At 30.6% G+C, this 24350-nt stretch overlaps 4 protein-coding genes across 6 annotated transcripts in view; 2 read left to right on the top strand and 2 right to left on the bottom strand.

Annotated features, from left to right (window-relative positions):
* Atox1 (Antioxidant 1 copper chaperone) overlaps positions 1 to 2095 on the top strand; it is a 2327-nt gene extending 232 nt beyond the window's left edge. Inside the window, exons 2-3 of the mRNA XM_075305390.1 lie at positions 60 to 135; positions 1384 to 2095. Of these exons, the coding sequence (XP_075161505.1) occupies positions 60 to 135; positions 1384 to 1517 (210 nt within the window). The 3' untranslated portion in view covers positions 1518 to 2095. The remainder of the gene's footprint in view (positions 1 to 59; positions 136 to 1383) is intronic.
* The window catches only part of Psn (presenilin), a 21631-nt gene extending 6061 nt beyond the window's left edge, over positions 1 to 15570 (bottom strand). The window contains exon 1 of one of the 3 annotated variants that reach the window (XM_075305383.1): positions 15465 to 15570. In XM_075305383.1, the coding sequence (XP_075161498.1) occupies positions 15465 to 15500 (36 nt within the window). In that variant the 5' untranslated portion in view covers positions 15501 to 15570. The remainder of the gene's footprint in view (positions 1 to 15464) is intronic. The other 2 variants (XM_075305382.1, XM_075305381.1) reach the window with 2 other exon arrangements.
* Positions 3325 to 4912, bottom strand: Poc1 (Proteome of centrioles 1). The gene is made up of 3 exons (XM_075305387.1): positions 4722 to 4912; positions 3899 to 4662; positions 3325 to 3824 (listed from the first exon to the last, which is right to left on the bottom strand). Exons 1-3 carry the CDS (start codon positions 4843 to 4845, stop codon positions 3411 to 3413), a joined length of 1302 nt encoding a protein of 433 aa, XP_075161502.1. The 5' UTR covers positions 4846 to 4912; the 3' UTR covers positions 3325 to 3410.
* Positions 6551 to 24350, top strand: LOC142234289 (uncharacterized). Its single transcript, XM_075305380.1, has 6 exons — positions 6551 to 7773; positions 16516 to 17430; positions 20430 to 20653; positions 20717 to 20926; positions 20988 to 21728; positions 22696 to 24350. Exons 1-6 carry the CDS (start codon positions 6696 to 6698, stop codon positions 23395 to 23397), a joined length of 3870 nt encoding a protein of 1289 aa, XP_075161495.1. The 5' UTR covers positions 6551 to 6695; the 3' UTR covers positions 23398 to 24350.

Below are 24350 nucleotides of genomic sequence, written 5' to 3'. Positions count from 1 at the left end.
GGCACCAGTTCAATAGATGAGTGAAAAAATCGATATACTCTTATCATTTTTTTTTATAGGTTCACGAATTCAAAGTGGAAATGACCTGTTCTGGTTGTTCAGGGGCAGTGGAAAAAGTATTGGGAAAATTAGGAGGTAAGATATATTATAGATAATTTGTTTGGAAAAAGTATTGGGAAAATTAGGAGGTAAGATATATTATAGATAGTTTGTTGATTTTATTTTTTATTTTTGTGTGTAGGGTGAGATGGGATTAATATGACTATAAAGTTGAAAGAACATCCCCTCCCCCTTTTCTATGGTATTTTTTATAAATATAGGTTAGGATAGGTAGAGTGGTTATTGTTACAGACATATTAGACCATTATAATACTTCTTTCTCATCAAAGATTGCTGCCCAATTCCATGTTCATCTCATAATAACCTACTTGACATTTGAAACCACTTTGAAAACTTTTGAAATACAGTGCACTCGCGGTAACGTGAACTAATTAAAACCAAGAGAGTTCACGTTAGCGAACTTCAGCGAATTTCAGAACAAAATATCGTCATATTCGGGAGTTTTACACGTTCTAGTGTGTCATTAGTAATATTAAAAACTTAATTTAATTTCATGAAAAAATTAAAAAAAGAGATCGGACAAATATCTGTGGGTATGGATATTCACAAATGCCAATGCACTGCACTGCTCAAAGGATTTAACTTGAGCCTTTGTGTGCAATTTATTTTTAAATGAACTACATAAATTTAGATTAGCTAGATTTTTGAATAAGGACAAAATTCACAAGAAAAAGTTATTACAGATTATTGTTTACAGCAAATCTTTGAAAATCATATCTAAGCGAGTTTGGGAGCCACAGTGGTACAATGGTCAGCATGCCCACCTTGCATACTCAAGGTCGTGGGTTCGATTCGTGCTTATCCCACCTCTGTAATGCTGATGAAATTTCTGAGTGTTTCAAAGCTTGTGGTTTCACTGCAATGTGGAACCCCGTTCGGAATAGGCTATAAAAAGGGGTCCCTTGTCATTGAGCTTAACATGGAATCGGGCAGCACTCAGTGATAAGAGTGAAGTTCACTGTGGTATCACAATGGACTGAATAGTGTAATTGAGCCTGATACTTCAGGCGGCCGCCTAACCTAAACTAACCTAAGGCGAATTTCAATGTCCTATATTTTAATTAGATTTTAAAGCTTAAATAGAAAAAATGGTCGCTGACATATTTTTAAAGTTTCCCACTCATCTACAATCGATTATTCTATATACTTGGCTTTTGTATACAGAATTCATTAAATGAAATACTGAAGAACAAAATGTCTGTATATATGTATCTTTTAATTATAATAAAAAAAAATTACTATAATAACAATAACTTTTTTCAGATAAAGTTGAAAAAGTGAGCATTGATTTGGATGACAAAACTGTTTTAGTTACATCTAATATGTCGGGCGAAGAGCTTTTGGAAGTAATTAAGAAGACTGGCAAACCGGCATATTACGTTGGAGTGAAAGAATGAAACGAACTTTTTTGTAAATTTCGTCGAATAGCGAAATTGAAATTAGAAGTATAAATGAATGAGAACAGAAAAAATGACACAAGCTAACTATGGAAATTTACTTTATACGTGCGTAAGATGTTTCGTTGTTATATAGTAAAAGTTATGTATGATTTCAAAATCTTCTAGACTTTTGTTAATTAGAAATCTAGATTACAATCTTGCTGCATCAGTGAAAGGCGTTTCAAATAACGTTTATTCTTGCCAATATTATATACAAAAAAAGTTATGAGACGGAAATCAATTTTAAATAAAATATGTAATACCATCCTGGATTTAATGGGAAATTGGCAAAATTAAAAATTCTATTATCGTTAATGTTATTTTTTTTTTAAGTAAAGATTCCATTTATTAATCTAAATGCTCAAAATAAGACGAAAAAATATATAAAAAGTGTGGATCTGTGGGCATAGTTTTAAGCGACAAGATCATCAATAAGTTACAGATTACATCAAAAGTTTCAAACTATTATTAATACTACTATGTGTCCATGAAATATAGAAAAATAAAATGGTGCATATTAATTGCGAATACAATAATCATGCATTTCAATTTTGCCAATATATTTACTCACATAAAGTTACATATTAAATAATACATATTTTGTTATAAACAAGCAAACAAACCAAAAAATCAGAAACATTATTTGAAATATTTTTTTTTTTTGTAGTTTTTGATTAGAATTTATTCGTCTCTTGCAATTTTTAAAGTATTTTAGAACTACAAATTTATGCCAAATATGGTTGAATCTTATGAATATTTCTTAATATAAATAAACGATACATATACCGCTAATCTATTTACAAAATAATAATACATTTAAAATTTACTTACCATAATAATCAACGATAATTTTAATATTAAAGAATTTACTTACAAACATATATTAAAAAAAGTGATGCGATGTGATTGCAATAAACAATTATTCATAAAACTATGTTTTCCAAGGAGCTCTTAACACCTTGAATACAATAATTAATTAAATTTTATTCAATCATTATGAAAGTTAGTATTAAATACATGAAATATTGTCAAATATTAAATAAACAAATAATCTAAACACAATGCATTTTAAAATTCATTATTGTTTTTAATTTTCGTTTACGAGACTAGCTTCTAATATACGTTGTTCTATATTATACAATCTCCCCTCCAAAGTTTTTACCCTTCTTAAGATCTCCGTTATATTCTGCCGTATCTCTGAAAGGGAATTTGCCACAGTTTTTGGAATGAAATTTGTCTAGAAATTGTAACGGAATACAAAATTTTATTAGCACAAAGCAACGGCTTCATGTTCGGCTTAGCCGAACCTCATATAACTCCACTATGAATGTAAATCATATCTACCTACTGAAAATATTGGCATATATCAATCCTAGAACCTATAGGAACCATATATTAAAAAAATCAAAAATATTGTGCCCATTTATTGGCCAAGAAGTAAAATCCAAATGCAGGTATATATGGGATCTGGAAATACATTCGACCACACGCTGTGCCGAAAGTACTGCACTATGCCCGAGCTCTTTTTTCGTATTTTAAGTAATTTACTCAATTCAGGATAAACCCGAACCTGCTAGTTCCCGGTATTGTACGACTCTGTTGTTACTAGGTTATAAAAAACGGACCGCTTTTAATTAAACAAAAACTGATAGGAATAGAACTCTTTAACAACTTTTGATGTTGACTCAGCATACTGTGGAATTAAAAACACTATAACTACTTGAAAACATTAAACCCACTGTCCCAAAAATCTAAAAACGTAATATTAAATATAAAAATGTAAAATTTATTAGGACAAAGTTAGAACTTTCGCCATAACGAAATAAAGCGGAAATTTGAATATAAAATAGCTTAATATTTGGAGCTGCTTTGTGAGTGTCTCTCATATGATGAAAAAGTATTAACTGCAAAATTTTCTTGTTTGGAAGAGTTCGGTAAATGTAACAACGACGAACTACTGTGACTATATGTATGGGTAGTGGTTGCAGCTGGTGATTTTGGATTTACCGTTTTGGTTGTTCCACTTTTATCTTGATGCAGAAGTTCTTCGGTGTGTTCACTGTCAAGTACTTGGAAATTTTCATCGTGATTTTTGTAAACTATGGAATGTCTAGGATCAATCAATATCGATTGATCACTCGAATGAGTAACAGTTGTGGCTGTTGTTGAATGCGGCTCTATTCCACTCAAATTGGCCTCTCGATTTAATTTTGCCTGATGCGCAGCAAGGTCGTATGTATGTAAATTTGATTTCCATACGAAGAGCTAAACACACACAAAGGCCATATTTACGTATTTAATTGAATTCCATTATTACCTTTGAATAAAATTTGCCTTACCTGTTTGTCATAGCCTGCCGAAGCAAAACGGGAACCATCATGATTGAATGCCACCGCTAGTACATTGCCCGTATGTCCAGTCAGAGTATAAACAGGACGTCCTTCCAACAAATCCAATATTTTCATCGTCTCATCATCGCTACAAGTAAGCATAAACTTTCCATTGGGATGAAATGCCAAATCATTGACTGGTCCTGCATGTACGAGATACAACTGTATCAATTGTTGAGCAACTAAATCAAATATTTTCACTCGATTGCAAGTCATCCCTACAGCGATCATGTTACTATCAGGATGCCATGCAATTTGACGGCCCATTCCTTTTTCTTCAGTAAAGCTACGAATACATTGTCCCGATTTTATGTCGTAGATGCGCAAGGTTTTGTCATCACCACAAGAGGCCACCATCTGTCCATTCGGACTAAATTTTGCCGAACGTACCCAATTTGTGTGATAGGCGAAAGATGATACAAATTTACGTGTTGCAACTTTCCATAGTTTTATGCTTTTGTCGTCTGAAGATGTTACTACCATAGTTCCTGTGGGATCAAAATCTACAGATCTCACTGTTTTTCCATGTGCAAGAAATTCACTGGAAACTCCCCTTAGTTTGGGTTCCCAAATTTTCACTGTTTTGTCCTTGGAACATGAAGCAACAAGATTGCTTCGAGGAGACCAACTTACTCCATAAACACTGTCAGTATGTGCAGCAAATCGAATGCATCGAGCCGCTTGTTTCAAATCCCACAATATAACGGACGCATCTATATGGAATGCAAGTCTTCTGGGTTATAGACTCAATCTAACTCTTATAGATTCTTACCTAATGAGCTGGTGGCCAATTTTGTTCCCTCTGGATTAAAGCGCACCTGAGTTATTGCATTGCGATGACCAGTAAGATGCCTTTCTAGACAAGGATCAGAAAATTCGTTGTCTAACTTGTCCATTATTCCAATTCACCAGAAAAAATGAATGAATGACATTTAAAATGGCGCCCGCAATAATATGTAAACAAGCAAAATAATGACAATTCACAGAAACCCAAACAATAATAACAATTCACAAAAACCCGGACAATAGTGCCAATTCACGGTAGTGCAACAATAACGGATGGAGTGGGTGTTTACAAACAAATTATAAATTTGTTCATTATAATGTTACGTTTTTATATTTGTTTATGCACTTTACAGACTATCAGTTATTCCGGACGACAGTGCTCGTGTCGAACATATCCCATATATTGTTCACATTATCAGTTAAGTCCGAAGGCATAATCGATACTGCTGCATGTTTATGGGATCGATAACACATTTACCGATTATTTAGTCATCGCCGACATGTCGTATCGATCCGACACACTGTAAGATTCTTTACAAACACCGACATTCCGTCCGGAACAATTCCCTGCCAGCATTTCAAAGTTCCATTTCATCCTCATCGCTACCACAGACTTATAAATGTCACCACAAACATCGCGAACTGTGATGGGGAAGCATATCAAAAAGTACAAAATGTACATGAAAGTATTTTGCCATCACTACTGTTAGAAGAGCCATTGTATTTTTTGTGAAACGCCAAGGGCAACAGCTTGTTATATTTTATTTAAATAAAAACGAAAATAAAGTTCTGAAAACATAGATATTACGCTTAAAATTGTGAAAGGTATATGGTGAACAATTTTCGACTTTCCAAATAGAATAAAGGACGAAAATTTCTCTTCTACAAAAAATACCAATGTCAACCGTATAGATGTCGCACAATGCCTGCAGCTTTGGTATAACCGACGTTGCGGTCGAAGCGCTGTTTTGATAAATTCTTTATTAAGGCATCGGAACTTATAATTTCAAATTGTCTGCCAAAAAATTTAATAGAATGAAAAGATTTATATAAAAGAACATTTGTTACTACAAAGTAGGTTCTAAATCATATTTTTCTTACGTTTCATAAGGTCGGCAGAGAACTAAACTGGGTGACGCCGACGCAAACCGTATGATATTTGAGAGAAGCGCCGACAAAAACTGCATGACATTCGATAAATTTCCTCATGACTGCCACCTCAAATTTCCTCATGTCGCAGTTTCGCTTGACAGTTTCGTTCTCTTGTTTTCTTAATACTCTGATGATGCTATAAAATAAAAATAAATACCAGTGCAACGATATTCTGGATATATTATACAAATGATGTATCGAGTACTAATAGAAAACTTGCCCAACGTATGCATAGTTAATTTTGTGAACATTTTGTTCTCTCTCAATAAAGGAGAGCAAAGTTCTATCTTGTCCTAAATCCTCATTGACAAACATTGTTATTTGTCCCTGCCTCAGCTGTTTCGACAGGTGAAAGATAGTCAGACAAGAAGAATAACACAATAGATAACGTAAATTAAATATGCCCTATTGGTCATTGCATAATACAATCACGTTTAATTGTTATTTAAATTCAAAATTCAACATTTGAGGACATTTTTTTGCTTCAAATGACAAAGTGGCAACATTGTTTACATTTTGAGAAACAAATGTCAACAAATATTCCGATGTTGTTGTAGTTAGTAGTGTTGTTCTGCGTGCAAATAGGTGCGCGCCGGTCGATATAGACGATATCACATACAAGATTTTTCAGTTCTTCCCTTATGAAGGTTCTGGAAAGATTGTAGTTTTTTTGGTCGGTTGTGGCGTGTGAAGTGTTTGAAAAGAATAAAAGGAATTATTGAAATAAACGTTAATAGGTTTTGTTTTGTTTTTATTTTATGGGATATATTGGAAGCAAGTAAGAAAACACGAAAATGGCTAAGAAATAATGAACGGTTTTGTTCATCATAATCTACCACCACCCCCACAGCTTGAAGAGTGTGCTAATCGAGATTTGCAAGGGATCTTGGAAATAGAAGTGAGCCATATAATTCTGGGCGAAAAGCAAAGAAGAATTTTTTCATCATTACCACAAGAAAAGGCAAAAGAGTGTAGTGAAACGGAAAATTTGTATGACACACCGCCGCCACCATCACCACTATCATCACCATCACCAGCAGAAATAATATTATTGAATAACATCGACACACGGAATGTCGTGGTCGGAAGTGCAAAAGAATTTCACCATAAAAATCTAAATGCTAATAAATTTAACGCAGAAAATTGCAGAAATTCATGTGCTACCAAAATTGAAAATAATAATATATTAAATTCTAGTTGTGTACAAGTGAAAATAGTATGGTTTGGTGAAAAAAGTGAAGACGCCGCTAATGTTTTTGTCAGCTGTGTTTCTACGTCGACGTCGTCGCCACTGAAGACCAAAAAATATCCCCAACATTTTCGTAAGAAGAAATATAAACATTGTCAGTCATTTGTCGTTGTATCCACCGCGGTCAACAATAAACTGCGGTATCGCATCTGTACTTGTGGAGCTCTATTCTTAGATTACTTGCGCTCTTGCAAACCCATTCAAATAATTGTCTCGGGCAATAACAGCAACAACGGCAGTCTGCCAACGGGCACTGTCCTGGGACAAGCACAATTGCTGCCATCGGTACTTTTGAAAAAATTTTCATTAAATATTGCCAAAGGTTATAATAATTTCGAACATAAAACAAAAATATATACCCTATACAAAAGAAAACAGACATCATCATCGTCGTCGTCAACAGCAGCGACTACATATTTGCCGTTGAGGGGGGATTCCGTAAAATCCGGTGAGATACAATTGCGTTTCAAAATGATGTTTGCACCAGCAGCGACGAGTGACATTCGCGTCCATGACACTCAAAGTTGGTGTCCTTCGGAAAAACACATACACCATCACCACCACCATCATCATCATCATTCTCATATGGTGGTTAGTGGTAAATCAAAAGTTGCAGAACATGTTCATGTTGTACAAGGTATGTCTCTACTTGCATCCTCTTGCTATGCTAAAAATAGTTCTATATGTAAGATTTAGACTAATTCCACAATGTGATAATCAATTATGGGAAAATGTTTCTCATTATAAAATGAGTTCTTTAAAATTTGTCTTTACAAAATTATTTTCCAAATTAAATTTTACAGATTTTGGGAAGGTGTCTTCATTTTTTTTTTGTATAACAGCAAACTAATCTTTTTTTCTTAAAATTATATTTTGATATCTTTTTGGGAAATGTTTTACAATACAGTAATTTACACATCATCTTTTTCCTAATATCTGATTCGAAAAATGGCTGGAGATTGAGAAGACAGTCCTTATTGTAATATGATTCACCTGGACTCTACAAGAAGAGTCTTCCTATCTTAAAACCAATATTGAATGACATGACAATAAGTATTATGGATAACTTATAAGTGGGTTTAGCCTTCACTAAAAGAAATTTTGTGTATTTTCTGAAACTTAGATCTAAAGGGTGATTTGTTAAGAGCTTGATAACTTTTTTAAAAAAAAAAACGCATAAAATTTGCAAAATCTCATCGGTTCTTTATTTGAAACGTTAGATTGGTCCATGGCATTTACTTTTTGAAGATAATTTCATTTAAATGTTGACCGCGGCTGCGTCTTAGGTGGTCCATTCGGAAAGTCCAATTTTGGGCAACTTTTTCGAGCATTTCGGCCGGAATAGCCCGAATTTCTTCGGAAATGTTGTCTTCCAAAGCTGGAATAGTTGCTGGCTTATTTCTGTAGACTTTAGACTTGACGTAGCCCCACAAAAAATAGTCTAAAGGCGTCAAATCGCATGATCTTGGTGGCCAACTTACCGGTCCATTTCTTGAGATGAATTGTTCTCCGAAGTTTTCCCTCAAAATGGCCATAGAATCGCGAGCTGTGTGGCATGTAGCGCCATCTTGTTGAAACCACATGTCAACCAAGTTCAGTTCTTCCATTTTTGGCAACAAAAAGTTTGTTAGCATCGAACGATAGCGATCGCCATTCACCGTAACGTTGCGTCCAACAGCATCTTTGAAAAAATACGGTCCAATGATTCCACCAGCGTACAAACCACACCAAACAGTGCATTTTTCGGGATGCATGGGCAGTTCTTGAACGGCTTCTGGTTGCCCTTCACTCCAAATGCGGCAATTTTGCTTATTTACGTAGCCATTCAACCAGAAATGAGCCTCATCGCTGAACAAAATTTGTCGATAAAAAAGCGGATTTTCTGCCAACTTTTCTAGGGCCCATTCACTGAAAATTCGACGTTGTGGCTCGTTAGTAAGTCTATTCATGATGAAATGTCAAAACATACTGAGCATCTTTCTCTTTGACACCATGTCTGAAATCCCACGTGATCTGTCAAATACTAATGCATGAAAATCCTAACCTCAAAAGAATCACCCTTTATAACAGATAGAAAAGTCCTGAGGCCAATATCTGACACTTGCTGTCGGATCCCTCTCTAAGTGGCGCAACAAGTCAGCCAAGTGAAAAAAGCCGCCTTATTGTTACAGAAGGTCATGATTTTTATATCAAACAGAATTTAAGACGCCATTCGGCATAATGTCTTGATTTGTTTAGGAAGAGTGGCCATCCAACAACAAGCCGATCTTGGTATCCAGATGGTGAATTTCTTTCTTGTCAATGTGTTATGTTCTATAATAGGGCCATGCTTCTATGCTTTGAAATGCTTCCAAATCTAACCAGACTTGCATAGAGGTTATTTAACACCTTAGAAAAACATGTTGGTGTTCAGCTGAAGCTGGCACTGAACCCATGATTGGTTGGGGGTTATATAATGGTTACCGCGGTGACCTGCTCATAGCATGAAAATGCTAGGTTATATAATATGCCAAACTCTTCACTTAGACCTTCCAGTTCATTGTAATCCCGTTTGCCATTCGAGCCAAAAATTATCTACCAAAATTTGGAGCAAATTTTACCAAAAAACTATCAAACAATAAAATCTTATTTTGTCAAAATTTATTCAATATTTTACTTCTATAGAAATTTTAGTCCTAATCTTATTTCTATAGTAAATTTTCACAAACTTTTATTTCTATAGAAAATTTTCTCAAAATTTTATTTCATTAGAAAATTTTGCAAAATTTTATTTCTATAGAAAATTTTGTCAAAATTTTATTTCTATAGAAAATCGTTTCAAAATTTTATTTCTATAGACAATTTTGTCAAAATTTTATTTCTATAGAAAATTTTGTCAAAATTTTATTTCTATAGAAAATTTTTTCAAAAATTTTATTTATATAGACACTTTTGTCAAAATTTTATATCTTTAGAAAATGTTGGCAAAGTTTTTTTTTATAGAAAATGTCAAAAAAAAAAAAATATTTCTATAGACACTTTTGTCAAAATTTTATATCTATAGAAAATTTTGTCAAAATTTTATTTTTATAGAAAATGTCAGAGTTTTATTTTTTTTTTAGAAAATTTTGTTAAAATTTTAATTTATAAAGAAAATTTTGTCAAAATTTTAATTTATATAGAAAAATTTGTCAAAATTTTATTTTTATAGAAAATTTTGTCAAAATTTTGTCAAAATTTTAATTTCGATAGAAAATTTTGTCAAAATTTTAATTTCTATATTTTGTCAATATTTTGTTTTTATAGAAAATTTTGTCAACGTTTTATTTTTATAGATAATGTTGTCAAAATTTTATTTTTATATAAATTTTTTTCAAAATTTTATTTTTATAGAGAATTTTGTTAAAATTTTATTTTATAGAAAATTTTGTCAAAATTTTATTTGTATAGTAAATTTTGTCAAAATTTTATTTTTATAGACAATTTTGTCAAAATTTTATTTTTATAGAAAATTTTGTCAAAATTTTATTTTTATATTTTTTATAAAATTTAATTTTTATAGAAAATATTGTTCTCCTATGATTTTCTTTAATACCTCATAAACATTACACTTCCAAAATCCACTTTAACTATATTTCAACTGTCATATGCCTTTTAAAAAAGGGATTTCAAATCCACTTTTAGTAGATTTCAGGCCTAATGTGAATGGGCTATAATATCTAAAATTGTAGATCCTATCAATGTCGACTTAGTATACTTTTCCAATGCATGCATATTTTCCTGGCTATGCATTTTTACACACTTATATAAGCTTATTAAAAGATTAAACAGGTTTTGTATTTTGTTTATATTCTAGACATTTATTTCCCATTCCTCTTTGTTTGTTAATTTTATTTTGACTTTCTGTTCGCCGGCTAAATAAACGATAATTTTGTTTGCACAACAACATTTTAACGCTATTATGCAATAAATGTTATTGACAATACATTCATTCCTTGGTTTGTGTTTTGATTTTTTTTGTTTTGTTTTCTTTATCATTCATTTGTGTATGTATCGGAATTTCAGTCCCAGAAATCAAATTGTGGGATATTTGCTATTTTAAGACCAAGCAATCAATGTCTTACATATACACATACTATATATGTAGTATGTCCATAAGGGTTAAATAATGACTAAATCTTTGTTATGGAATCGTAGGGGAAATTTGCAAAAGGGCAAATAAATTTTTTCAAATACATGTTCAATAAATTCGCATTTGGTTTTGTTTACACCAGGCAAAACTGTATTCTGTGGGAATATCTGGTCATAGAATTATCTGTGGATTACGGACACAATACCAATTTAAATATACGGACATAGAATGACATGACGTCAGAAAAGTGGATATGAATGGTCAAATGGCAAAGAAACCTTTTAATCGACAAGGGGTCTTATTTCGTTAATGTGCCAATCAAATGAACACACAATGGGTAGTAGATAAAGAATACATAAATATGTAAGAAAAAGTTCCAAAGGCTGGTTTAGTGCGACCTGTAGGCGATATTGCAATATTCAATAAAAGCGATTATGGTATTGAAAGAGTGGTCAGGTAAGACCAAACTACGGAGGATCATATTATTACATTATTGCCTGACACTAAAACAATGAAGAAACTTGAAAAAACCTCAACCTGCTACTAGGATTAAGTTCATGTCATTTTTAGTTAGTCCTGCCCCTAAAATCAGCTTTTGGATCATCACTTTATGAATGATACCATTTTGAGTGACTGGTTGACTATAAGCAAACAAATAAGGTACTATGTATTTGCCCATTTAAACTAATTAAGATGCTTACTACAAAACAATTAAAAAGAATTACTACTTATTGAATTCTAAAACAATTTACATTTTTGAAACGTCTTAATTAAACACTTTTTTGAGACAGATGACAGGAATTTCTTGAAACGAAAAAAAAAAAAATAAACAAAAATAAAATAAAAAACAAACTAAAGTTTATTGAACTTTTTTTTTGTCATTTGTATTATCTGATTTTAATCTCTCGCATTAACAGCTTAATTCTTATGCCAGTGTGGTGAATGTGAACAATCGTACAGGCTCGACAGTATATCGATCTATTTGACTTGTTCCTTTTTTATTTTACTTGTGTGTTTAGTATAGCCACAAATGTATGTATATGTACGTATTTTACATATACAGTGGATAAAAGTTTAAACCAATCAAATAAAAAATGATATTGGTAGTAATAATATACCATATTCAGAGAAAAATCTGCTAAAAACAGCAATAGGAATGTGCTGTCACATTTTTGCACTTTATGGTCTAGCGAATAACAATTCCTAAATTTTGTAAGTCTTCAAATGTTTCCTAAAGTATTTTCAAAGTGCCAAAGAATTTTATTTTATATATTCCTGTGCTCTAATTTAAAGCAATCAGTAATTATTTTATAGGAGCTAAGTGGACATGAATATTAAGGAATTGGTATTATTAAGCTATTGATCCACATTTCCATATGCTATGGTCACACTGGGTAAATATTTGACAGAAATCGAAAAAGAACCATTTGAACCATTTTTTCACCACCACTGTGCATCATCTTCTCATATAGCTATAATCGCTTAATCTTATTTTTCGATTTCGGTTTGTACTACATAGTGCTTTCCCTTTGAAAAATGAGTATTACAAGGAAATCTTTACATGATACAGTCATTAGGTAGTTAGATTTCGTATTGGTCCATTACAATGATTTCTCTGTTTGAAACACTGTATTTTACGACAGTTTGTTGCCGTCAAAAAAATTCCTCCACGCTTTGCTATACACACATCAATGTATTCAAATCCTCTAGCTGTTTTGTTTATGGTCTGGTTGACGATTTGCAAAATTTTCCATTCTGTTGAGAAAAAACAGCTAAACTAATGGACAATAAAATTAAAAATGAAAACAAAACTAATACTCTCTTGGGTCACAGTGTTTATATGTGCTTTACACAATTGCCTCCATCGTTGATGTCAATGGTACTTATGTAGCATAGTACGTTCCTTCGGAATAACCAATTGTATTTAGCTTAGTCTTTTTTTTACATGATAGGTAAGAATGCGAATGTCTCTAAGAGTTGTCCTGCATGTCTTTATAGCACTTTTGTTAATAATAATTTTCCATTTTAACACCAACATGGACGTTTAATGGTTTTTGAGATATGGGTATATTGTCTTAGAGGATATTTCTTAAAATGATAAAAGAATCTACGGAAATCTTACGATATTACGTAGTTCCCAAAACATTCTTAAAAAATTATATATACACGTTGCGTGGATTTTAAACAAAAGGATACACACACAAAATAGGTTTTGGATTCAATCACGAAATTAATTGATCCATTTAATTTTTAATTGAAATTTCTTCAATCTCAGAAATGATAGTATCAATCACTAAACCCAATTAAAAAATTAATTGATATTCAATTAATTTAATCAATTAAATTTTTATTTGAATATTTTTTAAATTCAATTAAAATTTTAATTGGAAATATTTTGTTGGCATTTTTTCTGTGTACTTTCCTCCTTAGTTGTAAGGAATCAGTTCTTCACTAGTAATTATTTCGTATGCTTTTATCCACTAAAGCTTCAAAAAATCAGTCAAGTCTTCATTTATAGGAGAGGTGGCAAGGTGATTGTTACCAGCCCATGCAGGTGTCGAACTAAGGAGAGTACCATAAGTATCGACATGAGACCTACTATGGTACACAGGAAAACATTTCACGAAAAATTTTCCTGATAAATTCTTAATTGATTTTTTAAAAATATTCAATTAAAAATTTAATTGATTTCAAACATTTTTTTAATGGAAACAAAAATCAATCACAAAATTTAATAGTAACATTTTGAAATTTTATATAGAAATAAAATTTTGAGAAAATTTTCTATACAAATAAAATTTTGAAAAAATTTTCTATACAAATAAAATTTTGAGAAAATTTTCTATACAAATAAAATTTTGAGAAAATTTTCTATACAAATAAAATTTTGAGAAAATTTTCTAATGAAATAAAATATTGAGAAAATTTTCTATAGAAATAAAATTTTGAGAAAATGTCTATAGAAATAAAATTTAAAGAAAATTTTCCATAGAAATAAAATTTTGAGAAAATGTCTACAGAAATAAAATTTAAAGAAAATTTTCCATAGAAATAAAATTTTGAGAAAATTTTCTATAGAAAAATTTTTTGAGAAAATTTTCTATAGAAATAAAATGTTGACAAAATTTTCTATAGAAATAAAATTTTGATAAAATTTTCTATAGAAATAAAATGTTGACAAAATTTTCTATAGAAATAAAATGTTGACAAATTTTTCTATAGAAATAAAATTTTTACAAAATTTTCTATAGAAATAAAATGTTGACAAAATTTTCTATAGAGATAAAATTTTGATAAAATTTTCTATAGAAATAAAATGTTGACAAAATTTTCTATAGAAATAAAATTTTGATAAAATTTTCTATAGAAATAAAATGTTGACAAAATTTTCTATAGAAATAAAATTTTGACAAATTTTTCTATAGAAATAAAATTTTTACAAAATTTTCTATAGAAATAAAATGTTGACAAAATTTTCTATAGTAGTAAAATTTTGACAAACATTCTTTTCCTCTGTTGGTTAAGCTACACTTGTAGTTTAGTCAATGCATGGTTTTAGGCTGAAATCAAGAAAACGACGAAATTTTTCTATAGAAATAAAATTTTGACAAAATTTTCTATAGAAATAAAATTTTGACAAAATTTTCCATAGAAATAAAATTTTTACAAAATTTTCGATAGAAATAAAATGTTGACAAAATTTTCTATAGAAGTAAAATTTTGACAAAATTTTCTATAGAAATAACATTTTGAGAAAATTTCTAAAAAAATAAAATTTTCTATAGAAATAAAATTTTGAGAAAATTTTCTATAGAAAAATTTTTTGAGAAAGTTTAAGTGTGATTTTTTTCAACTGGCACAAATAAAGAATTGCAAAAATCTAAATAATCTTTGATTGCTTCATTCTCTGACAGCCACAATCTATTCAGCTTGGATTAGTTATTCGTATGTTGTTAGATAGAGAAAAAAGCTAATATACCGCATTATCAGCCTGTACCAAATTTGTTGCACTTACTCTACATGTACTATCTAAAATTAATACAAATTAAAAAAGCATTTAGCCTTGTATCAGAGAAATACACTGTACCAAACAACAAATGGATGAACAGACGGAAGGGCTGACAACTAGGGCTAGATCGACTGGATGGGTTATTCAGATTCGACCAACATTTCTTTTAGTCTTATTTTCAAGCAAATCAAAATTATTATACACTTACTCTATATTGGTTTAGGATATAAATAACAAAACACATCAAGGCGGTAGTAGTATGCGCGAACTAATTTTCTCTTCAATGGGTCCGCCTATCTGCTCTAGATTTCAACCTTTCCTACATTTCACTAACAATGTGTTTAGTGTCAGGCATCTCCTTAATAGTTTCTCTGCATGTCTACTAATCCATACATTTTGATGAAATTTTACAAATTTCATCATCTTTTCATTTTCTTTTATTGCCTTGACTAGACGATCAATTTAATCTTCTCGATTAGGTCGAAAATGATTACGTATTCTGACCCTTTGCTTTGAGTACAGATTACCACCTTATTATCACTAAATAAAGTCACTGTACATTGTTACGGGAATGTCTGTCTCATAGAATGATCAATATAGAAGAAATGGAACTATAGTCGCTAAGACTTAATTTAATTCAATGGAAAATAAAGGCAATTTGTTAGTGGAATATACTCGGCTGAATGATCAACGAAAGTCTGTTTCAGATTTGAAGATAGTAAATGTTTGTTTTTTTGTGGGTTTCGTTGATAATCGGAAATTTGTTAAAAAAAACGATCAGAAACGTAACGAAATGATGATTCAAAGGCAAAACTACAAACGTCAGACATGAACATTTTTCTATTTATTGCCCTGCTTTAAATTGATTTGGTCTATTGTGGACAATACTTTGCAAAGAGCAAACGTATATTTATAATCGCAAACGCGAGCCATACATTTTTTGTAGCGGGTAAGGATGAATTTGGTGAAAATGTGTTTTCTTAAGGGAATTTCCTTATATGGGCATGTGACAGGAAAAATTGATTAAAAAAAAAAAACATATTCATGTTAAACTGAATCACAGTGACATAAATAATTTTAATAACTTAAACAAATAGCCATGTGTATCGTAAATGCAGTGTGGAATTGCAACATGATTAGATTTAATTTTTTAAGCAACGAAAATTGATTGTTTTTTATATAGGAAATTCTATTCATCAAACATTTTAATTTATTGTTCTAATTTCGTTATCACTTTCATTTTGGTTTTCTAATTACAGGTGACAAATCCAATCGTTTATTAGCACAGACTAAATCTGAGGAAATTGTTGAAGCCATGAAGAAATTAGACGCAAAATTAGTTGCCTATTTGGCCGGTGAAACAGATATGGCCTCAAAACATCTTGTCAACTGTGAGGAAGAGAATGAGGTCAATTTCAATTTAGAACAAAACGATAATAACAACAATAACTTTGGAATACGCATGGACGATTTATCGCCCGCTACAAAATTGAACATCTTCAAAAGCATCAAAGGTATCAAACTTGAAATGGAAGCTCTTACATTACAAACCGAAGGTACAAAAACCATGGATTTAATGCAAAATGAAATTCGTCCCATATTTACCGTCGAATGCCAACTATCCAATGAGCTCATCCGCAAGGTGCCACGTCATGATATGTTCCATCTTATGCAATTTGAATCGGAGAAATTCCACAGTCTCACCCAATGTACTCGTTTTGGTCAGGAAGATGAACGTTCCGTTAAATTGGATTTGGATGAGAATGCCAATGAGATTGATGAAATAAATTTGGGACGCCTCTACTTTACGGTATGGTGGCGTGAACCTGGTACTTGTCTCAACGAAATGTTGGGCATGGGTGTTTTGGAACTCTCAGATCTTTATAATGCCTCACTGCTGGAACAGTGTAAACGCATTGAGATACAGCGACGTGATCGCCATTTGGCTTGTTTGTATTTCAAGATAACCCTTCAACGTGATTTGACGGCGCTTAATCAAGAAACCAATGGAAGAATTAAACGTGAATTATTTTTGCCAAAGCAATCCAGTTGTGATAGTGGCGATGAGAAATCTCCCGCTTCCCAGACTACTGACAAACAGAAAACAACATCGGATGCTGCCCAAACATCAGCACAATCTAATTTAACTAACGATAAAATATCTGAAGAAAAAGGTGAATATGTGGAAAAATTCTGGTTTTTCAAGCCTACCAAAACACAATGACTAAGATTTCATCATCAAAAGTCAATGAAATCGTCCGTAGAGGCATTCGATTTGACAAGATCTTCTATTATAATCCCTTGCCCCTGGTCGAAAGACATAGATATTACAATGACAACTGTATCGCTGCAAATAACTTTGCTAATTCTGAATTGGTTTACGATGTTATATTATCAAATAAATATTTATGTATTGCAATTGTTGGAGACAATCGAAAAAAAAACAACAACAAAAACAAATATGTTCTTTCTTATTTTTGATAATTTCTTTTTGGCACATTTCATTATTCATTATGCACCATTTTTTATTAATATTATGCATACATAATTCATTTATTCATTCATTGATACATTCCTCAAACAAAAAATTATCTCAGTAAGTAATCATATTTTCTTCAATGATTTTTGGTTTGAGAAACAGAGAACTATTTCACTTTTTTATATGAAAAAAATTCTGATTCGACCTGTGATCAAAAAAGGGTATACCGATTAATTGGTATATGAACCGATTGGCACTAAAATATGTTTATTTACATATAGATGGCATGAAAACTGTGGGATGAAATCACATTTTTTGGGACCATTCGAAAAATTTATAATTCACTAGAATTCCAAGAATCTCTATTCGTTCTCACCATAGGAAATAATTTTATTTTCTATGAAAGTACAATCAGTTCAATTATATATCATTATATAATCTTTATCACCCGAATCGATGTAGTTCTGGCTATCGGACGTAACTTCTAGTAGTATTTGGCCCATATTAGGTGTTTGAAAGAAATCTTCATATTTCGAAAAATGACACCAATATTTGCGTTTTGCCACTAATGCTGAACATTTTGTAGACATCTTGCAATGTTGGGATACACATATACATAAATTTTCTATAGAAATTTTATTTCTATAGAACATTTTGTCAAAATTTTATTTCATTAGAAAATTTTGTCAAAATTTCATTTCTATAGAAAATTTTGTCAAAATTTTATTTCAATAGAACATTTTTGCAAAATTTTATTTCCATAAAAAAATTTGTCCAAATTTTATTTCAATACAATATTTTTGAAAAATTATATTTCTAAATTTTGTCAAAATTTTATTTCAATAGAACATTCTTGCAAAATTTTATTTCCATAAAAAATTTGTCCAAATTTTATTTCAATAGAATATTTTTGCAAAATTTTATTTCTAAATTTTGCCAAAAATTTATTCAATAGAACATTTTTGCAAAATTTTATTTCTATAAAAAATTTTGATAAAATTTTATTTCTATAAAAAATTTTGTCAAAATTTTATTTCTATAAAAAATTTTGTCAAAATTTTATTTCAATAGAAAATTTTGTCAAAATTTTATTTCTATAGAAAATTTTGTCAAAATTGTATTTCTATAGAAAATTTTGTCAAAATTGTATTTCTATAGAAAATTTTGTTAAAATTTTTGTTGAAATATTCGAAGTACTTTGCATAGAATATACTTTAAGAAATTTTGTTTAACTTAATCTTAGTAGTCTATGAAACTGAAGAATAGTCAAATAGATTTATTCATATTGTATTTATTGATTTCTAAACTGACAATAATTTTATTTTTATAGAAAATTTTGTCAAATTTGTTTTCCTTTGTTACAAACTTGTTTTTATTGTATTCGACCTGTATTTGATTTTTCCAATTATCAATAATTCATTAATTGGATTTTTTCTATAGAAAATATCAAAATTTTATTTCTATAGAAAATTTTGTCAAAATTTTATTTTTATAGAAGATTTTGTCAAAATTTTATTTCTATAGAAAATTTTGTCAAAATTTTATTTCTATAGAAAATTTTGTCAAAATTTTATTTCTATAGAAAATTTTGTCAAAATTTTATTTCTATAGAAAATTTTGTCAAAATTTGATTTCTATAGAAAATTTTGTCAAAATTTTATTTCTATAGAAAATTTTGTCAAAATTTTATTTCTATAGAAAATTTTGTCAAAATTTTATTTCTATAGAAAATTTTGTCAAAATTTGATTTCTATAGAAAATTTTGTCAAAATTTGATTTCTATAGAAAATTTTGTCAAAATTTTATTTTTATAGAAAATTTTGTCAACATTTTCTTTCTATAGAAAATTTTGTCAAAATTTTTTTATAGAAGATTTTGTCAAAATTTTATTTCTATAGAAAATTTTCTCAAAATTTTATTTCTATAGTAATATCTTGCAAAATTTATTTTTTTATTTCATTTCCATTTTATGGAGTACCTACACAACAAGATTAAAATCTTATAATTACAGTGCAGGATTTTAAATGTTTTCTATAGAGGATTTTTGTAAAAATTCGTTGCTATAGCATAGTTTGTCAAAATTTTATTTATATAGAAAATTGTACCTCTTAATTGGAGAGGAACATGTTGCAAAATCTATCAAAACATAAAGAATTTTACCAATCTACCAAACATGCCCTTACATGCCGCTCATGTAATGCCCATGGGAAAAGGGATATTAAGGTCGAAAATAAACTAATTGTCCTTTGTCAAATAAATTTAGAAAAGTTGGCTTTTGGTAGTCTTTATATTTGCATATCCCCGAAATCGACCTTTGTCAAATAAAAGTGGAAAAGTCTACTTTTTAAGTCTTTATACTTGACCAATCTCCTTTTTTAGAAAATCGACTTATGGACATTCGATCAACTTTAAATTGAAAGGATGGTGTGATTTTGCACCTTTATGTGCAGACTCCAAAAGTACTTATTTGCCAATTTCTCTCTATGGTTTGTTGCCAACCATAAAAGCGATACATAGGGACGAGCATATAGGCTATTCTATTTTCTTTACCTACAAATGTGTTACAGTTTATTATGTTCCATCATTTTGCTAGTATTTTTTATCCTTGGTTTACCTATGCTCCTAAAATTTTTCTTTTACATGAAAAATAATTTATGTTGTTTTAATAGTTTCCATTTTTCTTATTCTATCCAGCATGTGCACAAAACAACAACACAAATAAACTACAAATAGCCAAAAACAATTTTGATGATGAAACCACTAAAATTCGTCTACTCAAAGGATTCATATATGCTAACGAAGTGCGTAATATGGAAAATGATGTTGGGACTCAAAAGATTTTGATATGTCGGCGTTTTTGGTTGGATGAGCCAGCGGCGGCTAAGGCAGATGAAACAAACAAATTTAATTATCAAGAGGTAATGTCATGATTCATAACCAAAAAATAAATATCGTCTCATTTTGTTTTGTCGTTCTTATAGCAATTTTCGGTGATAAATGATGAGAAATTTTTACAACGTGTTGAGAAACAGTTTTTACATTTGGAATTATGGCATCGCGTGAGTTCTGACGATGGTAATGGCAATAACGACCAAAAGTTGGTTCCTGTGGGTTTGGTTCTTATACCTCTGCACCAATTTTTCATAGCTTACAGGGATGCTGCCATAACCAATCATTTGTGTAAAGGAAAGGTAAATAAAAAAAAACTTCGAAGATTTTTGTTAAAACTAAACTAGTCCTAATTTTGTTTAGCTTCCTGTCATCTCCATTGATTCTTGGGCTCCAATCGTAAATTGGCAAACTGGAGATAGAATTGGAGAATTGAAATGTTTATTGGCTGTCGGCAGCGAGGAACAAATAAATAATCTTAAAGCAAATAGGGGCTTAAGCCCTGAAATCCTCAATACAGAGGCCACATTATTGTTAGAAAAGGATATTCTACATAATTTGCAGCCATTGCAAATAGCTACTACTTCTAAGAATTCACCCAATTTAACTATGGCCAGTGTCCAGTCATGTTCAGCAAAAGCTTCAAAAATTAAAAAAACCGCAGATCTCTTGGATATGCTGCAGAAAGTGCTTGTGACTCCATCACAACAGACATCGTCACCTGTTCTGCCACAACCCTCAGGTCCTGAGGGTAAAGCTGCAGAGATATCAAGTCCTACACATAATTCGACGGCACTGAAACCCTTGCTTGCATCAAATCTAAATCTTTTCAAATTTGCTTTAGAGATTCAAAGAGCCATAGGTTTGCCACTAAATCCAGCTTCCAAATCAAAGAAGGGTTCCAAACAACGTAACGCCTCTAAGCGTTTCCCACCAAATGAACCGCCCAGCACCTATGTAACATTCCAAGCGGAAGAGGGGCCCTATCCCTTATACAAGTCGCATGAGGGTATGGTTTTCGCCACAAATATTGTGGAAAAATCGTCACAACCTCAATGGCAGCAACGTTTTCGTTTATCGGCAACGGTAGACTATCTAAATAATGTAAGTAATAAAATTTTCATATAGGTGAGTTGCTTCCTACAGGCTTTTACTCCTGTTATCATTTAACCCCCTAATACCCAAGACCACCTTTAAACGGGATTCATCCCTACAAAAATAAAATTTTGACAAAATTTTCTATAGAAATAAAATTTTCACAATATTTTCTATAGAAATAACATTTTGACCAAATTTTCAATAAAAATAAAATTTTGACCAAATTTTACTAAAAAATAAAATGTTGACCAAATTTTCTATAGAAATACAATTTTGACGAAATTTATCAATTTCAATTTCAATTTATTTCAAACATCAATACATAGGAAGCCTAATAAGGCCTATAATACATGTATTGTAAGATTAACTACTACGACTAAGTTGTAGTATAACTAATTTAATGGTAAATTTCTTATCATCTTTCTATTGAAATAAAAATTTGGAAAAATTTGGACAAAGTTTTCTATAGACAAATTTTTCTTTAGAAATATTTTTTACAAAATTTTCTATAGAAATAAAATTTTTAAAAAATTTCTAAAGAAATAAAAATTTGACAAAATTTTCTTTAGAATTTTGAATTTTTTGTAAAAAATTTTATTTTTAAAAAATTTTGTCAACATTTATTTCTGTAGACAATTTTGTCAAAGTTTTATTTCTGTAGAAAATTTTGTCAAAATTTTATTTGTATAGAAATAACCGAATTTTTTGACCAAATTTTTTATAGAAAAAAAAAAAAATTTGACCAAATTTTTAAAGAAATAAAATTTTGACCAAATTTTCAATATAAATAAAATGTTGGCAACCGTGACCATATACCATAGAATATTTTATCAGTTTGCAAAAAATGGATCATTAGAGGATCATTAATAACAATTGATAGGTCAAAAAACATTGCTAGCTACTCTTTTTGTTTACTTAAATTTATTAAACGATATATAATTCTGTTCATATTTTTTGTTTCTTCCCATTCTAGCCTCAAAAGCGCTTCATCTTAAAACTATGGAAAAAATCTGCTTTGCACATGATGCAAGGTCGTAATGAACCAACACCCATGGAAGATGCCATTATTGGTTTTGCTGCTCTCGATTTGACAGTTTTTACCAAAGGTCTACACATTGCGGGCCGTTTTAATATTGTCGACTTTAATGGACGCATTAATGGTCAATTGGAAATTCGTTGTCATCCGTTAGAGGAGATACCAATAAGTGCTGGTATCCAAAATCCTTTGCCTTCACCAAGTACCAGACCACAGACTACACCGGCAATTGTTACTAACGAGGGTCCAGCACCATCTGTTGATGCAGTTATCGATCAATTTGAGCAAACTTTAGATTTAACGCATTTGAATTTGGGACAAGCTATTAAACGCAAATTTACCGAATTGGAAGGTATATCACAGCGTTTAAGAGCACGCCTTGGCGATGTCACTGGCATTGAAATTCCAAAAACATTTAACATAGATCAATTAGATTCTTGGCAGCCTCTGTCTGCCGATATCAACGATAATGATTTCGAGGAATTTGAAAATGATCTCAATACTCCACCTGCCGAAGAGCAGGAGAAGGAGGACGATGAAAAGACACAAACACAACAAGAAATTAATAAACTAGATGACAAGGTTTCGCAGAAATCTCTGGGGTGTGAGGCTGTCGATAAGGAAAGCTCAAGTGAATAGTGTTTGTGGTTACGACAAACCTTCGAAGTCTGTCATTTTGATCATTATTGCACATTTTTTATGCAAATCATACCCTCAGTCATAATTTTCTATGCCTCCGTCTGTAGCTTGTATTTTAGCACCCGCTATCATCTTCTAGATATTCTATATTGCAAACTTATAAAATTCAATTCATAGCATCACCAGCAGCACATGCTACATTTATATCTTCACAGCCCACATAGTCCTTTAAGCCCTCCTTCTTATAATAAGCAAATCAGAAACACTATCACAGAGTTTCCTAAATTGTCTTCATGACACAAAATACAAAAGTGTCAACACAAATTAGAGGCTCCCTTTGTTTCCTTAAATGTATTGTCTTAATGTACTTAGACATTGGAATATATATTTTTCCAATTTGTAATGTCTACAGTAGAATGGAATCAAATTCGAAATTAACAACAACCACAAGAGCAACACAACAGTAGCATAAGTGAAAAGCAACAAAATCGTGATTTGTTTTTATAAAACATAGATATTTCTAAGGAAATTAATTGCATATATAATTGAGTTTTTGTTTTACAGTGTCCTTAATTAGAAATTTAGTTTTTACCATAAATTTACAATAATTTCACATTTTCCTTAAGTTTATATAGCTATTATTATTCTTATTATGATTATTACGATAATTGATAATGTGTATCTTCTTAAGCCAAACAAATTGTTTTATTTGTTATATCATGTACTTAAATCCACCCATATATACAAAACATACTTATAGAAAAACAAAAACCGCATATAGTCACTAGTATTATTACACATAAATACATATATTAATTTGAAAAGTCAATGAATAAACATTAAAAGGTGTACTATTGAACACAATTTATAAAACAAAAGGGTCAAGGCACCAAAATATCGATGTTAACACATTTGAAACATTTTCAATGTTCACTACAATATTCTGAAAACCA

The sequence above is a fragment of the Haematobia irritans genome, chromosome 4, assembly GCF_050003625.1.
Source record: "Haematobia irritans isolate KBUSLIRL chromosome 4, ASM5000362v1, whole genome shotgun sequence".
NCBI lineage: Eukaryota > Metazoa > Arthropoda > Insecta > Diptera > Muscidae > Haematobia > Haematobia irritans.
The sequence above is the reverse complement of the archived record's forward strand: the minus strand, read 5'-3'. Positions and strand labels throughout refer to the sequence as shown.

What these genes read in the sequence shown, in the direction of transcription:
- Poc1 (XM_075305387.1), bottom strand. Translation starts at nt 4,845, where the DNA reads ATGGACAAGTTAGACAACGAATTTTCTGATCCTTGTCTAGAAAGGCAT. An exon ending in ATTGGCCACCAGCTCATTAG is followed by an intron (nt 4,663 to 4,721) that starts GTAAGAATCTAT and finishes CATTCCATATAG; the next exon opens with ATGCGTCCGTTATATTGTGG. An exon ending in CGGCAGGCTATGACAAACAG is followed by an intron (nt 3,825 to 3,898) that starts GTAAGGCAAATT and finishes GTGTGTGTTTAG; the next exon opens with CTCTTCGTATGGAAATCAAA.
- LOC142234289 (XM_075305380.1), top strand. Translation starts at nt 6,696, where the DNA reads ATGAACGGTTTTGTTCATCATAATCTACCACCACCCCCACAGCTTGAA. An exon ending in ATCATTTGTGTAAAGGAAAG is followed by an intron (nt 20,927 to 20,987) that starts GTAAATAAAAAA and finishes AATTTTGTTTAG; the next exon opens with CTTCCTGTCATCTCCATTGA. An exon ending in CGGTAGACTATCTAAATAAT is followed by an intron (nt 21,729 to 22,695) that starts GTAAGTAATAAA and finishes TTCCCATTCTAG; the next exon opens with CCTCAAAAGCGCTTCATCTT.